The sequence below is a fragment of the Lissotriton helveticus genome, chromosome 11 (genome assembly GCF_964261635.1).
Source record: "Lissotriton helveticus chromosome 11, aLisHel1.1, whole genome shotgun sequence".
Lineage (NCBI taxonomy): Eukaryota > Metazoa > Chordata > Amphibia > Caudata > Salamandridae > Lissotriton > Lissotriton helveticus.
In genome coordinates, this window is record NC_136072.1 from 7,594,295 (window position 1) to 7,612,524 (window position 18,230).

The 18,230-nt window shown below is 42.1% G+C and overlaps 1 protein-coding gene across 2 annotated transcripts in view; it reads right to left on the bottom strand.

Annotated features, from left to right (window-relative positions):
• LOC144792208 (putative cation-transporting ATPase 13A4) overlaps nt 1-18,230 on the bottom strand; it is a 408,029-nt gene that overhangs the window by 165,142 nt on the left and 224,657 nt on the right. For both annotated transcript variants that reach the window (XM_078667109.1, XM_078667108.1), the window contains 2 exons: nt 7,447-7,578; nt 2,086-2,256 (listed from right to left, as the gene is read on the bottom strand). In XM_078667109.1, coding sequence (XP_078523235.1) covers nt 2,086-2,256; nt 7,447-7,578 — 303 coding nt within the window. The remainder of the gene's footprint in view (nt 1-2,085; nt 2,257-7,446; nt 7,579-18,230) is intronic.

Here is an 18,230-nt window from a genome sequence, read left to right on the forward strand (position 1 = left end):
ATCAGCGACCAGCACCTGGGACCCTGGTTCCACGACTCCCCACCGCTACGACTCAGCTGCCCACCATACACTCAACCTCGGAAGAAACAACAACTGCCAGCTGTTGATGCTAGACACCACCCATGGCCGTTTTCTTGCAGACGCTGTTGCCGAACCTTCACCAACCTCTGAACTGCTACAGCTACTGCCCACACTCCGGACGCCAGCACACCGAACCCCTTAGGTGCATACTCCATGATGTACGCTCCCTGCACAGACACGCTATAGAGATCTGGGACCACCTTGACACCCTTTCGCTAGACATCACCTTCCTCAAAGAAACCTGGACAAACTCCACCTCTGCCCCGACATCGCTGCAGCCATCTCCAACAGATGCAAGATCCAGAGGAAGGACCACAACACTCACCAAGGAGGAGGACTCCACCATCGTGCACAAGAACTTCCTCCTACTCACCACTTCCAGCACAAACAACTGCTCGTCCCTCTTGGAACACCTCCATTTCCAGACATTCCCAGAATGACCCTGTGCGGCATTCTCACCTACAGACCCCCCCGGCCCACAGACCACGAACCTAGTTCACCACAACCATCACTGGCCTCATCACTCTACACGCCACTGCCTCCATAGGCTACATACTGCTCAGAGACCTGAACTTCGACCTCAATATCGTCAGCGACCTCAACTCCACTGCCCTCCTGGACAACCTCACCAACATCAGACTGAAACAGCTCATCACCACCCCTTCGGTATTCACAGAAGGCATTTAGGAGTCCTAAAGTTAGGACTCCTAACACCTGTGAATACCGAAATGAGTAAGTGCCTTCTGTGAATACCAAAATGGCAGTAAGTTTAGGATTTTGTCTTAAGTTAGTTCTGTGAATCGGGCCCCTGGTGTGGGAAAGTGGATTATTAGATAGGGTAGTTGTGAGGCATTTCCAACTAATAATGTTACTCTTCTGTGTCAGGTCCAGTTAGAGCACTTGCATTTCAACAAAAGCTCAGTCCAGGGTGGCTGTGGGGCAGAACAGTCAGGCTCAACTCAAAGGAAAACAGGTGTAAATCATTTACCAGTACCAAAACAATTGATAGGTAGAAAAAACACTAAAAGTACAAAAATGCGTTGAGGGGAGTCGTAGATATGATTTTGAGGTGTTTTAGAGTTTTCTGGCACCTAAAAGCACCAAATGCCAACCACGGGTATTTTGTCGCTTTAGACCGCGTCAAAGTCAAACGTTAAGGCTGACTACAATGCAGTGCTTGTCAGATTTAGGGACCAGGTTTGTCCCGGAGAAACGTTTAACTTCTGACTAAAGGCCTGATTTAAATCCCAGCGGAGAGGTTACTCTGTCAAAAGGGTGATAGATAACCCATCTGACAAATTATAAATCCCATTATATCCTTTGGGGTTCATACTTCGACGGATGGGTTATCCATCAACATTGTAATGGAGTAACCTGTCCGCTGAGATCTAAATTAGGTCCTTAATCTGTTGTTTTTGGTGTAATGATCTCATCTGTGGTTGCTCGCTGGATCCCACAGAGGCCTTGATGAGAATGGGGTGCTGTTCTACATTGGACCTGGTAAAATTTTGCAGCATAGATAGAAAGAGGAAAACCCCTCTTGTGATTGATTTTGTGCAGGAAAGTTTCCCTTCCTGCACAAAAATAATCATGCTCTCAATGGAGGCCCATTTGCACCATGGTGCAAGGGGGCCTTTTATCATGTGCAAACAGAAAGTTTGCACATGATAAAAGGACATTGGAATATGCCCTTCACTAAATTGCTTTAAACCTCCGCCTGTTTTTGTTTTCATAGGACAGACATAATAATTATCTCTGCTGTAGACTCAGGAAGAGAGTCATTATAAGAAAAAAAATTACACACCAACCATAAATAAATCTGGAATCCCAAGTCAGCTCAGAGTTCAACAGCCATGAAGGTATGTGAACACATATATACCTACCATGACATAGACATTCCTTCATTCTTGACCTCTGAAACCTATTGCACAGTTTGCACTTTTGTGAAAAGACTCAATGGAACTATTATCACAGACAAAGGCAAGGCTGAGTTAGGAAACTTACCAGTTTGCAGAACCACAGCTCTCGCGGGGCCGGAAGCAGATGCCTTGCTCTGGATGAGGTTGGTGCCACAGAACAGGACGTGCCTCTTGTAATCTTCTCCGCTGTACACCTTCCAGGGCATGGGGCTGTCTGCTTCAGGTAATGGCATCTTTGTGACTGGAACGCTCTCCCCTTTAAGGAAAAAATATGCTTCTGTATTATGCTCTGTTTGCATACCTCTGGCAGAACGAACACATTCTCAAGAGTGGGTCGCTCCACGAAGGACTTCCCTTATATAGAGTCATCTATACGCTTACCCATTCTCTTCGATGCGGATGACTCAGTGCTCCTGGCTAGAACCCCAAATGCACTACAGAAACTTATTCAGGACAACTCATCTTATGTGGCTAGCCGGACCTAAGTGTTAATGTCACAAAATTCTATAGATAAATTGCCGGTCCCAGCACTAAGGGCCATATTAAGCAAGAGTGATACATTATCGCCGCTTTTATCAGCAGGAAACTGCCGATAAATCAGCGATAATGGGCTTCATAATATGCCCTTGTGAATTCCCATAGCAGCCCAAGTTCTGGGGTTAACCTGGGCTGCTATGGGAATTCACAAGGGCATATTATCCAGCGATAAAAGCGGCGATAATGTATCACCCTTTCTTGATATTATGGCCCTAAGAAACCTTTCCACTTTTACATAAAGGATCAGAAACTGACGGCGGCTGAGTCATACGCCTATCTAGGAGTAACCTATGATAGCAAGTACTAAACAGAAATGCCCTTTTGGAAAATGGGATTAGGCCTTTGTCTTACCTCTCTAAAAAACTTAGCTATAAGCCCTTCCGGAAATGTAACACATTTATTCACGGGAAATGCTGGCAAGTGCCACTTATGGAGCTGCGATCTGGGAAAGAGTGGACCCAGCTCCGCTCCGAAATTCTAAAGAATGTTGTGGCATTTTAACAACGGCCAGCGATAATTATCACTTGCCGTGCATAGTGATAATTATATTATCGCAGGCTATCTCTGGTATTTATCGCCCTGGTAGCGTGTAATTAACAATACGTTACTCCAGGGCGATAAAAATTCCAGAGATAGCGAGGTTATCACCCTTTTGCAGGGAACACCGCTAGTTTTCCAGCGATGTTCCCTGCAAAAGGGCGATAACCTTGCTGATACGACCCACAGGGCCGTATCAGCATAATCCACCCCCTATGTTAGGGATGGCTAAGTCAGGATTTTGTTAGTTTAATCCTTTTTATCCTTTGTTTTCCTTCAATTTATTTTACTCACTCTTTTATGCACTCGCGTTTTTCACACCAACTCAGGAGAGTCAAAGTGTTTCCACAAGTCACGATTTATTTAAAACACCCAATGCATTTCGGGACAACCCTTCGTCAGGGGTATCTATAAAAAAATTAATAATGACCATAAGTAAAATGCAAAGTTAAAGATACAATACACTGACTAAAGACGAAAAATGACATTCTCAATTTCAATTAATGAAACAATGAAACACTGCTACGTTCTACATAACTCATTTATCTATGACTGGTGCTTCTTTATTTCTTACAAGCATTTCTAAATGCCACTCCTTTCCAGGCTTGCCCGTGCCATCCCATCGTTTTTCCATAGTGTGCCCTCCGCGGTCACGGTAAGCGGAGTGGAAAGCTTGAGTGCCTCACAGAAGCAGTGATAAAATCAAGGTTTAGTGGCAAGCATGGGGTTAGAACGTACTTTAGAGTTTTGATGTTTCTTAAAACCGAGTTATTGTGAAGGTTTCTAGTGGCAAGCATGTGTATTTAAGCAGCATTGGAGGCTAATTTCCTTTTTAGGCGTAAATATGGGGGCAATGAAGGGTGAATCATAGTGGGTGTTTGTATTAATGATGGAAGTCATAGATAAATGAGTTATGTAGAACGTAGCAGTGTTTCATTGTTTCATTAATTGAAATTGAAAATGTCATTTTTCGTCTTTAGTCAGTGTATTGTATCTTTAACTTTGCATTTTACTTATGGTCATTATTAATTTTTTTATAGATACCCCTGACGAAGGGTTGTCCCGAAATGCATTGGGTGTTTTAAATAAATCGTGACTTGTGGAAACACTTTGACTCTCCTGTGTTGGTGTGAAAAACGCGAGTGCATAAAAGAATGAGTAAAATAAATTGAAGGAAAACAAAGGATAGAAAGGATTAAACTAACAGAGCAAAAGTGGATGAAATGAAATGTTGAATACGAATTTGATTTATTGGATTCATTGGCTGGAAACGGCTGTGCAGCTTGAAATGGAGTCAGACTGGTTCCTTCCTGTTCGTTCTAATAATTGCAGAGCAATTGGGCGGAGCGCGGAGCAAGCTTGCACGCTAACAAAAGTTGAATTGGTGAGGACTCAGGAAGTAAAAATTGAAATGGAGTGAATATCGGTGTGCATCTCACCACCATTGTCCTTTACAAAAGTCAGGATTTTAGTAGACGTTAGATTTTGGCGAAAACTGCAGTTTTAGCCAAAATCTAATGTGTGCTAAAATCATGTGGGCTGCCTTGCAAATCTCACGATGTAAACAGCAGCGATATTTGCACAGTAGTCCATCTGGGGTACGCCCAATGACACCCACTTTGCATCTCATTGGAGATGCAAAGGCAGGCGTTGGGAAAAAGGGTGCAAACTCGTGAATATGCATGTTAGCACCCTCTTGTAAATAGGGCGCTGGTTTTATCTCGGCTTTTTTGGCTTTGCAAGCCAAAAAAGCCGAGATAAAGCCCATGTAAATATGTCCCGTTTTTTTGTAAAAATCTGCTCTCACTTCCTCGGTCTTGTGGAAATGACCTACCACATTCAGAACTGGCTTTACCTCATCTCGAGGCACTGATTAGGCTCCCCTGTTGTTATGGCTTTCTGTGTGGTCAAGACAATGCTTACAACTGAACCAGGCGATCCCAATGGACTGCTTACAACTGAATTAGAATTAGTGGAAGACGTCTACCTTCATGCCTGTTTCCTTTTAATGGATTGTTTTATCCGACATTGATGAAGTTATGAAATTATGGCTTTATCTTACATGGTGTAATCCCTTTTACATATTTTATTGATGCAATGTTTTTTAACTTGTTTTTATATTTGTACGTTGTATGCCTTGAAATAATGTGAAATAAAGTATGTTTGACTGAGTCAATGAAGTGACTTTTTAAACACAAATATTGTTCTTCAGTATTATAAAATGCGGGCCTAATTGAGTGTAGGTTCACTCTGCCACAAAGGCATCTCCCTTTCACTTGCTTAAGAAATTCCAATGATTAAGAAGGGTAAAAAGAGACTGAACAGATTTGTTGAGGCAAGAGTTAAAGAGAGAGGGACACAAATAAAGAACTAGAGAACGAGAGCTGGAGACAGACAAATATAGAGAAAGGAAATAGAGGGAAAAACAGAAAGCGGTGGGAAAAGGGTAGCGACATGAGACAAAGAGTTGAAGAGAAAGTAAGGAAGGAAGGATAAAGTGAGAATGAGAGAGACCGCACGCGACAGAGAAGAATTACATATTGGTGCACTTTCATTACACAGAATGCAGTCATTTGAAAAAGCTATTTTTCACAAAAAATGTAAAGTATTTTCGGGGTCTGTGAAATATGGTTTCATTATGAAAATGACAGGGCTCAAACCTGCAGAGCCTTACCAGTGTCAGGACCACTGGGCTTTGGAGGCAGTAGAGGAAGAAAGGGGCATATTAGCAACAAATAGCGATATTTATAACTAAATGCGATTAACGCATTTTTTTTATCGCTGCCTGCCACCGGATATTATCGCAGCGATAACATGCTATTAGCAACGTTTATCTCTAATGCGATTAAATATCATGCGATAGTGGCTCAATGCGTGAATATCGCTGGGAATCCAGCGATATTCAGACATTAACGCTAATGAGGACTTAACCTGATTATCCACCTCCCATTGGATAAACAGGTTAAGTCCTGGTCTGAGCAGGCGTTAGGTTCTGGCAATATTCGCGCCTAGATTTACTTGCTAATAGGTGATAGCTGTGTTAGCGACTGCTTTCAGCCGCTAACAGGTTGAGTACACCCACTTTGCATGTCATTAGCGATAAATATCGCTGACATGCAAAGCAGGCCCCAAACCGGTCGCTATCACCTAAAAGCTGTCGCTAACTGCTGTTAGCGACAGCTTTCTAATAGGGCGATAGATTTATCGCCGCTTAGCGGCCGAAAACGGCCGCTATAGCGGCGAAAATTCCCTATCGCCACCCTTGATAATATGGCCCCATATCTTCGCCACAAACTTCTCATGATCAACCACAAAAGGTTTCTTCTTAACTCATATAATGGTCTATGGGCTAGTTGAGAATCAGACCACAAACCTCTTATGGAAATATATGTCCTTGAAACCAGTTAATCATGGATATTGCTCTCAATTGCTATTGAGGTCTGGATTTTGACAGCACAGCTATCAAGCAGGGTTCTTTCTTACAACATACACAGAGTGGGCCTTGAGTCCACCTCTGTCAACCATGAGTTTCTTTGATCAGCCTCTGTAAGCCACTGGCTTTAGACTTTGTAGATCTCATCTTGACTCAGCCCGGCGGAGTATTCATCTCTCATTTAATGACATGGGTTGTTGGTGTACCCCTCCACCTTAACTCCAATGTGTGTGTTTTAATCACATGAGGGACTCCCCTACAACTGTAGCCTTCTGTGTCCATGTCAGCCGTCTCCCTCTCCAATGTCTTCTTCTAATGTGCCAAACCTGCATCCATTAACACAAGAAACCCAGACCTACTAGCTGTTCCAATGCTTGTTTATAAACAGTAGATTTAGCTTTCTTTACTGGTCATAAACCCAAAAACATATTGACCAAAGGTGAATCAGTGGAAAGCATTTGTAAAGGTTTATTTTGATTTTAGAGCAGGGATTCTACTTGACTAACACATTGTAAAGGCTCCTGGATAACCCCACCAGACAAGGCAGGACAGCCTAGGCACACGCAGGTTCACTAGCAGGGGGAGAGGGTGAGTCTCACATTGTAACCCCTTTTATTGGTGCAGGAAAGATGGGAAAATGTGACAGCAATAACTAGTGACCAGAAACCTAAAGAAAACGAATAGTACCGGGCAACTTTCGTCTAGTTTTAGGATTTCCTGAGGTTTATGTTGTTCTGAGTTTACTGCCACATCACATCAGAGGATATTGTGTGAGACTAATTGGTTATTTATTAAATATGGAGCTGCACATTTATTACGGCTGCTATTTTTATATATTGTATGTATTTATTGCATTTGCACTTTTATTGTCACATGACCAAAATAAATTACTTTGATGATGAACTGTGTCACAGAAGACAATATAAAAAGTGTTCATACCTGTAAGCATGCCTTCATCTACAATGCAACTCCCATTAATGAGTACAGCATCACACGGCAAATAAAGCTTATTTCCAGTTAATATAATTACATCTCCGGGGACTAAATTGTGTGATTCCACCTCTTTGTACTCTGCAAAAAAAGAAAATATATTGTTTTCACATTCCTGTTATTATGGATAGTTCATAACTTGGTGATGTACTTTTGCAGTCTTTTTTTTAAAGGTGGATAACCCTGACAAATAATTTGTTATCTTAAAATGTGAAATTCAAAACATTTCAATAATCATTCTGTTAGAACCCTTGTTATATCCCCTCCATCAATATGATTCAATCTTTCTCAAATATATCAGATCCAAGAAGAGGTAAATTAATGCTGTAAAAATGTTAGAAAGCAGAAAAAGAGAAGGGCTTAGGAAGAAAAGAACCTCACATTTTCTACAACATTTATTAGTGCTATGCTAATAATAAAATTTGTGTTTGAAAATGAAAAATTGAAAATCAGTGTATAAATCTGAAATGTTGCTTTTTTACCTGTTAGCGAATTAGCTTTGGGTGTATTTAGGGTCTTGAATGACAAATATTCTTTTTTCTTGAAAACTGATTTTTTTCTGTAGCAAATAGTTTGGTAAGAATAATTTAATTTATTAAAGAATAATAGTGATTGTTTCAATTTGTGAAACGTGTTTCCGAAAAATCTGTATTGCTCTACAATGGGCAACATTTTTTTTTAAGACAAGCTTACCTAGACAGTGTATTCAGGCCCAGAGTTAAACAATAATATTTATACAAAATGTATGGTCTTTTCTACTTTTCAGATCATAAGATGAAGTTTGAAGGTATTAAGAGAGGATCTGTGGACTGTGTAATGATCAGTTGGAAACAGGGCCCAATTTAGGGTTTGGATACTCAATGTTAAATATGATTTTGTTTTTAAAACACAAACCCACTGAAACAAACCAAAGGATAAAGTGACACTATAGTTAAGTATGGTAATAAGATTCTATGTTATATTAATAAAAACCCAGAGATTCACTGAAAAAAACAAAGGTTAAGGTAGCATAATAGTTATGTTTTGGAATGAGAAAAGAACTAACTTCTAAAAAAAACCCACTGAAATTCACCAGTTAAATATTAGTTGAATAACTACAGTCTTCTCTCCTGACATACACTGTTTTTGTACTCACACATTACAATACTCATGACATGTTAAATGACATGATGAATTGAACTTAAAGTGGGGTTGTAAGCATGGCTCTAGGTTGTGTGCTTTTGTGGTCATCTCAGGAATGTGTGTGCAGTATATTTTAGAACTGGTGTATGAGCCCTGGTCAAGCAGAAACAACAATACTAGTCAAGGTAGGGGCAGGCAAACTCTAAATTAACCTTTGCTCACCCTCTGGTAACACGGCACAGAGCGGTCAGACTTTTTTTGGGTTTTTTTAACTTTATTTTTTCAGCAAGATAAACAGAGCGGTCAGACTTAACTTAAAGTGTTAAAGAATTTGTGCAACACCTCAAACAGTCAAACAATTAAAACACCACACAAAATGATTCTACACCAGGTTAGAAAAATAGCTCTGATTTTAATAAATAAAATATGGCCCAAATGAAAAAAAATCTAATTAGATGTTGATGTTGATTTTATAAGTTTATAGTGAAAAAGAGTGCTAACAAAGTGCTATTGGGGACATCTGGTTGTGCCAGACTAGGACAAAGTCACAAGTTCAGGTCAACCATGGAGCGCGTGCCAGCCCCTGGGACTCAGTTAAGCCCACTGAACGGAGTATCTTAAATCCTGGTTGCGGATAGTTGCATGGATCCACGTGGAGGATGTGTTGTGCAGCCAAGGCAATGCATCGGTTTTGAGATGCGTCGAGGCTGCAATGTGAGGTCCTGTTGTGTCAGCACCAAGGATCCCATCGATGGGGCTTTAGATGCGGAGTTCGGTGTCGAGGTTGCAAAGCACAGCTGAGGCGATGCGTTGGCTTTGATGAGCGGTGAAGCTGCGTTTGGAGACGCTGGTTCCGAAAGCAATACGTTAGCTCCAAGATGCAGGGGAAACAGCCATTACAGTGCAATCCTTATACAACGCGGTCATTAAAACAATATAACGAGATGCTCCAGGATGCTCTGCTCAGCCGGGAAGATGCGTCAGTTGGGCTCAAGGATGCATCGCTGAGCAGAGAAGATTCATTGGTTTCACTAGCAAGCACCCTAGGCCCACTTCCAAGGGTCCATGACTGGAGTAGCACCACTTGGCAGGGTCGACTCACAGATGACTGAGTCATGGTGCAGGGGTTGGAAGCCTGTTATATCCTTGAGGCTTCAGATCAGGAGGCCAGCCAACTAGCCCACTCTGTCACTCTAAATTCTGGGTCAAGGGATGCAGGACCAGTACTTCTCAACCAGGCAAGAGGGCATGACGCAGCAGATCAACACTGCAAAGCAGGAGTGTGGCAGTCCTTTCAGCAGCACAGCAGTCCTTATTCCTGGCAGAGTATCCACAGGTCCAGAAGAGTACTCAAATAGAGGAGCCTGAGGTCCAGTACTTATACCCAGCAGGGCCTTTCAAGCGGGGGCGACTACAAAGACATGCCTTTGAAGTCACAGAATCCCTGCCCTTTCTGTCCTTGCTCCAGACTTACTACAGTTGGTGTGCAGCCCTTTGTGTGGGACCAGGGCATAGCCTATTCAGGTGTGAGGCTGTGCCCAGTACCTACTTCTCATCCAGCCAGAAATTGCTCATTGAGACACACCTGAGCTCCCATTATGTATGGCTGTTTAGCAGGAATTTATAAAGCCCAGCTGCCAACTACATGTGATCAGAGACAGGCTAGAAGGTACCAAATAGCTAAAGGAAGAAAATACCAACTTTCTAAAAGTGGCATTTTCAGAATTTTTATTTAAAATTCGACTTCACCTTAAATTAGGATTTTAAATTAGGATTCCAGAGACACAAAACGTGAATCATTTGTATCCCCCCTTTTGGAAATCATACTTATAAGATATCATAAGTTAATCTAAATGTTATCCTATGGGAGACAGAGGTCTTGTATCAGTGACTCTGAGTAGTGAAGATTAGCGTAAGTAATCAAGGTATTGTCGTTTGTCTACATTACTAACCTGAGGTGTTCTGAATTCTTTGCTCTGGACGGAGGCACAAATAAATAAAACCACCATAAAGAGGTGTTACAAAATGAAAAATAATTTTGAAACAGTCAAAAGTACTCCAGCCTTGAAAATAGATAGCACTAGAGTCCACCATTAATGTGTAATGTCACCCAAATTGATGGTGAGCTGTATCACAAATGACAATTACAGGGATTCCACCAAACCAAGCCGATACTCTGGTGAACATTCTTGAACCCCCTCATAAAGATGGAGCCAGCAATGAAATAAGCCAAGAAAATGGTGGATCTAATCCATATAGGTATACAGAATAACTGGACTGCTCTGCCTTTAAATAGCCTTCCCCACCTCCCTTGAAAGCCTCAACCTCGAAGAACTTCCAGCTCAACCTCCATATTGATCAGGCCATTGACTTTGGGGGGATCACATTTTTTGGGTGTCTCTAGGCTGGCATGACTGCCATCTGAACCAGTGATGGAAATTACCACCTTCTTAGCCAGCATGGAACTATCAAGAAAATGTACGCTGCCACATTGTCCATCATCCTGACCAGAACTCCGTATCAGTGAAAATGGAGTGAAAGCATAGAGGAGACACCTGCCAAGACATAGTCCATGTTCTCAGTCTTCATAAATCGCATGGTCTCAAAATCTGGAGCAAAAGGTCAGAACATGGGCATTGAGTGTAAAGGCAAACAAATCAGTAACTGATATCTTGAAACAGATGGAGCATTCCGACCATCTCTCAGTTCAAGACTAGATATTGCAGTAAGCCCGAGCGCGGAGAAGGTGCAAATTCACCCAACAGCACAGACGGATTGCTAGTGATGCTAATAACCAGGATGTGGCTCATATCTGCCAATTTACATACACACACCTGTTTCATATTTATGTTTTATGAATTCCCCATTGCCATTTTCTAGTGTACCTTCAGAGAACAGCCTGAAGGCTGAGGGTCATTTTTGCAAATTACTTCCTATTTGAGGAATTATTTTTCACTTATTCTTTTCCCTTGGCCTACAGATAAACCCATGAGCTGTATCCTATCCAGATCTACCAACATGCTCCAGCCAAAGCTGCAGGGCTCTGCAGTCATTTAGCAGAATCCATATTCTTGGAGAGGACACATTTTTACTCCTATTAAAGCCACATCACTGGAAAGATCCACCAAGGACATAAACATGTTGTCAAAGAATCAACAAACCTTTTGATATACCACATGGCCATCTTGCTGGAGCTGATGAAGGGATCATGTCTGGATCAGACAATCCTTAAATTGGAAAATATAGATATTCCCTCCCAATACAAAAGGCAACTGGTGAATGCAATACTTTTGTAAAAACTCTGGAAGTTGGCTCATGCCCTATCTCTAGACTTGACAGTTGGTAGCACGTGTCTCGAACCACACACCTCTGGGATTTTTAATGTGTGTCATTGGAACATGGAGCTAAATATATTTCAAACAGAAAGAAGCTAAAACTCACAAAGTTTCCATCACATATGAAATCCTATCTTCCTCCGGCATGGGAAAGATGAGGTTTCTTGTTATGTGAATTTGTCTTCCTTTTTTGGGGCCGATTCACAGAACTAACTTAAGACAAAATCCTAAACTTACTACTAGTGGTATTCACAGAAGTTGGGATTTTGTCTTAAGTTTGTCTTAAGACAGACTTAAGACAGACTTAAGACAGACTTAAGTTAGGATTTTGTCTTAAGTCTGTCTTAAGACAAACTTAAGACAAAATCCTAACTTCTGTGAATACCAAAAGTAGTAAGTTTAGGATTTTGTCTTAAGTTAGTCTTGTGAATCGGGCCCTTTGTTCTTAGTTTGTATATATAGGGCCCGATTCACAGAACTAACTTAAGACAAAATCCTATAGGGCCCGATTCACAGAACTAACTTAAGACAAAATCCTAAACTTACTACTTTTGGTATTCACAGAAGTTAGGATTTTGTCTTAAGTTTGTCTTAAGACAGACTTAAGACAGACTTAAGACAGACTTAAGACAAAATCCTAACTTCTGTGAAACCAAAAGTAGTAAGTTTAGGATTTTGTCTTAAGTTAGTTCTGTGAATCGGCCCCAAACTTACTACTTTTGGTATTCACAGAAGTTAGGATTTTGTCTTAAGTTTGTCTTAAGACAGACCTAAGACAGACTTAAGACAAAATCCTAACTTAAGTCTGTCTTAAGTCTGTCTTAAGTCTGTCTTAAGACAAACTTAAGACAAAATCGTAACTTCTGTGAATACCAAAAGTAGTAAGTTTAGGATTTTGTCTTAAGTTAGTTCTGTGAATCGGGCCCATAGATTCTATGTGCCTCCTGTACAACTGTCCTTACTCATGCTTCAGAAATTTGTAAAGGTCCCTGAAGAGACCACTTGCCAGGTACCTGGTCATCCTTCCTTCGCAAATGTTCAGAGATAAGGAAAAGAAATTTGACGAGGAAGAAGATGAACATCATTTTCTGCCCTTGCGTGTATTCACTCAAATTATGAGCCGTCCAGTGCACCACTGCAGTGCCTTACATTGTAATGTAATGTAATGTAACCAGATTTATAAAGCGCATGGTTACCCGGAGGCATCCCAGCGCTAATTGTGCTATATCTTTTGAAACACAGAGTAGGTCATATCTTCATTCCCATTGGTTTTGTATTCCAAAAGGAAACATCAAATATAGGGAAAAGAATAGGAACTCTTTAAATGAACATGACAACAGTACTGCCTGAAATCAAAGACTGGCATGCATAATAATATATGAACTATTGCAGGCAGTCACTTACTGTGAATTCTGTGATGATATTGTCTGTTTAGAAGTTCAAATTGTTTCTGAGCAAAAAGATCACTTCTTCTTGAATTGCCTTATTGGAAGAGGCAACCCAAATATGAGTGGTGGTTTCAAAGACTCACCAATCTGTTGATGATCAGATCATTGATGTGAAACTGTGTCAAACACAAAATGCAACATAAATGCATTGCATTTGAGTTGGTGTGTAGCATAACTATCTTAACCAGGCGATTATGGCTTGACAGGAGTTGTAATCTCCATGCTATGATGTCATGAAATTAGAATGACGTCATCATCACTGATGACTCGCCTTTAAATATAATGTGACAATCACCAATTATAACCAAAGGCAATCAAGATAACAATGAGAAGCGATTGTCATTGCAGAAAGCATGACATCTCTTTCTTATCATTTATACCTTTTATATGGTGGCTGTCAAGTGCTTCAAAACAGAATATTTCATTAGTAGCAGAAATTTGCTGTTGTCTCTTGACTTTCTATTCTTTTTTCTCCACATTGTCACCTACTTGCAATGTAAGTTGGAAAATGTTATGACAAGCCTCACAAAAATGTAGAGCTACGATGATTTTTCATTTTTGCTTCTTATGTTGTTTTAATGTTCATTTAGCTTTATTTTGATTTTGCATTTAGGTTTGATGTTGTATTACAAATAAAAGTCAGGTTAGCCTTGAGCTGGTCTTAAACAGGATGATTAACCAGCTGCCACAATGTCAATGAATATTTGTGTAAGGACACGACACATGTGGGTGATGGTGGTGAAATAGGGGCCAGTCCTGAAGATAGATTCTTCCTGGGGCCTGCCCTGCAGATAGATTACCACTGAGACTCCTGCATATAGAGTATCCCTGTGACCTAAGCTGCAGATAGATTCTCCCTGGGGTCTGTCCTGCTGATTGATTTCATTACAAGACCGGAGGCTACCATTATGAAATAACTTTTATTACTGCCCCAAACATGCAGCTCTTTAAAGAACATGTATTACATCATAAGTAACACATTCCATAGAACTTTAGAAAAACAACATAACATCATTGTAACTATGCATCATCCTCTTTTATTCACTGCTTCTATACAGTTAAGTATCCCCACTAGGTGGCTGTGAGAATTACTCCATTTTTAATTGAATAACGTCTAAACTTTACTAAAAACTATGGGGCATATTATCAAGAAAGGGCGTTACATTATCGCGGCTTTTATCGTCAGGAAACTGCCGATAAAGCGGCAGTAATGGGCTTGATAATATGCTCTATGAATTCCAATTGAAGCCCATGTTAGATGTGAAGACATCTAACATGGGCTTCGATTGGAATTCATAGAGCATATTATCAAGCCCATTATCGCCGCTTTAAAGGCAGTTTCCTGCCGACAAAAGCGGCGATAATGTAACGCCCTTTCTTGATAATATGCCCCTATTTCCTTAACAGACTACACAAGGTAGGTGAATCTTGCCTTTTTCTTTTAGGCAGTTACCCTTCCAATTTTTGGTTGGGTCCCTATTTGCCTATATGTATCCTTCTATTCTGCTTAAGTTAACTTAAGTTTATGTTCTTACTCTTAAGACAAATGTTGTGTCTTAAGACTTTAAGACTAACGTTCGCCCATTGCTTAGGGCTGTCGGAGCACTTGCCTGCTTCCACCTGACTCCCGCACCGATACGAGCGAACGGACTGAGGGGCATATTACCAACAACTAGCGATAATTATCGCTATGTTGGTTTAGCGGCGATATTTTTATCACCGAGCTGCGGCAATTTTTATCACTTAGGAATCTTGCTATTATCAAGGTTTATCTCCTAAGCGATAAAAATCGGCCGAAATGCATGAATATCGCTGAAAAGTCTGCGATATCCATGCATTACCGAGCTAATGCTCTTAGCCATGTTATCCACCTCCCATTGGATAACATGGCTAAGAACTGCTCAGGGCAGGTGTTAGCTTTTGGAGATAATCGTGCTTAGCGCGAATACCTCCAAAAGTTGGTAATAGGAGATAGCGATGTTAGCGACTGTTTCCAGTCGCTAACATCTTGGCACGCCCACTTTGCATGTCATTAGGGATAAATATCTCTGACATGCAAAGCGGGGCCCAAGATGGTCGCTATCTCCTACTAGCTGTTGCTAACTGGTGTTAGCGACAGCTAGGTAATAGGGAGATAATTTTATCTCCGCTTTCTTGGCTTTTAAAGCCAAAAAAGCGGAGATAAACTCCCTTGATAATATGCCCCTGAGTCTCTGGATCAGCACTCCCAATGCAGTCTCTCTACACTGACTGCTAGCTGGCCTGGTGCTCCTCGTTGCGACTTCCCTGAGGAAATCCCAATGGGGACACCTGAACCGGACTCTGCTGGATGCCCGAGACCAGAAGTGCGGGCGGAGACAGAAAATCAAGAATGCGTCACAAGGACGTACTTGTCCTAACTTGCCTGCTAAAAAGAAGCATCACACCCCTTTCCCTTCTTTGGGGAGATACGTATGACCAGCATAATTAAATTAGAAAGAAGACTTCCAGAGTCCTCTGCTTTAATGGTGCAATACCATAGTAATAAGCCTAACGCAAGCTAGCAATCATTCATCCGGAGGCTGACAACTGAAGAAGTTCCTCAATTCTTTATCACCAGATAAAAAAAAAGGAAGTTAAAGAAAGGGAATAATGTAATGAAGACTGCAGCACCAGGAAGATTAAGTTATATTTAATATATCAATCCCCTAGTTCTACCCTAGTTCTAGAACACATAGATGTAATACAGAATAAGCTTACTTGTAGTCATGGATACTAAGATGCCACAAATAAGATCCTTTTGATTAATCAATACCTGCCGGTGGTTTCAGGCGCTTCCCCCGTGCTGCGGTGTCTCGGCCTTGCATCGCTCCGCCTCTCCACCCCTAGCTGGAGGGCACGGGTTTGTATGTACGTGCCAGTGGAGCCCGCACCAAGCACCGCGGTCTTTGCTTTGTGCAGGGCTCGTGCCCGCTGAGGTGCACTGTGCTTTCCTTACTAGGACCAGCTGCTCTGCGCACCGTGTGACCCTGGGCAGCCGCTGGATTTTCACAAGCGGCTGCTGCTGGAGTGACTGCCTGCCCCAGGTAACGGTCCGCGTAGGGGTGAGGTGGGAGTCCGTGTCGACGGAGGTGTGAGGATCGCGACTGCCTCAATTGAGCAACAAGGCTGCCGGGGGCCGCATTAACCCCATACTGGTCCTCCAGTAACTGCTGCAGCTCGAAATAATATATCGGGGACACAGCTGACAGGGACAGTGGCCGCATCCTTGCTATAGGTGCGGTGGGGCACATTTTCCTTCCACAAACTTCTGGTCAACGGAACTCATAGCCCCCTGGGGAGAACCCAGCGCTGGAGATCCTTACCTGGGCACTTGAAAGAATAACGTCCCAGTACACAGTTTTCTTTTATTATGCATACTTGAACCCGCTGAACTTGCCCTCTACTCACCTGCCACGCTGTCTTGTTGCCCCTGGGGATTCGTTTAGGCCACGAGACGCCGGACGCCTACCGGGAGCCGCCATTTGTACCGCTGACACCAGGGACTACAATCCCCAGCAGCCTTAGCTGGGGTGACGCCGGGAACACGCTGTTGGCGCCAGGAGGCGCATAAGAGGGGCCGCACCCGTCAGCGACCGGAAGAGGCCGGGCTGGGCCACCCCCCTTTCATCTGACATCGACAATGGGTAAGCGGAAACTTCTATGCAGCCACGACCAGAGGGGGTAAAAACAAAAGTACCCAGAAAATCGTCAACCATTATTTCATATTTAACTTCGGCTGTGGGGGTACTAAATAAAGAAATTGCCAACGCAGAAAAGGAACTAGGTTTGGACTTGAGTCAAGAGTTAGTTGCTGGGACTATTACACCAGATTCTGTGGTGAAAAATCCAGGTCCATTGGAGCCGCTAGTTCTTTTAACAACTTCAACTAGTGTACTTGGACCTATTCCTGATGCCATTGAGGCAGGGGTTTGGCGAATGTAACCACAATTTCTTCACCAGCCCATATACTGGCACCCTAGGGGCAGCCCCCGCAGGCAAAAAATTGTGAAAAAGAAATCATCCAGGAAAACGAGTAAACGGGACAAAGGCCCAAAAAGTAATAATTCCTCCCAAGGGACTGCTGCAACTGAAACTCTAGATGTGACAGTTCGGAACATGGTGGAAGAAATTTTTACTTCTCGTTTGGAATCTGTTTTGACCAGCGTTGCGAAAGATATCATTGATACAATGAACACTTGTGTAGCTGGTATACTGGAAAAATGCGAACGTAATCACTCTCTTTTAACAGCTCCAAACTTAGCGCATGTTCCGTCTAAATAACCTGAGCCCCCTAAACCTAATCTATACATTGGTGTATGTATGGGCGAGGATGGTAGGAGTGCTCACTTAACTCCTCCACAACAAGTGAAAAGTGATTTAGGGTTTCCTAGTGTTAGTGGTTGCTGGGGCCGCACTGGGAGACGGGGGAATCCCAGCAGTTTTGATAGGAACCCTGTGGCTGTAATGGATTATGCTCAAACCTCGGTAAACAGGGAGCTCCCCACCCCACACGAGAGGAGCACTAAAACTAAACAACCTAATATGAACCTCCCTCCAGAAGCAACCCCTTTGGTTGCGGTTCTTGTAAGGGTTCCACCATTGGGTAACAAAGAGGAAAAATCCACTGCAGATTTGATAGTAAAAACTAAAATATGGTGTGATCTTATTGCTCTGGAAACACAAAAATTTCCCCAAACATCTAAATGGCTTGGCGGGTAGGGTGGATAGGCAATTCCCCAAAACAAGTAGCAGGGGATTGTGTAATTGTTAATTTTAATATTGAGGTACTGCTGATAGATTGTTTTGG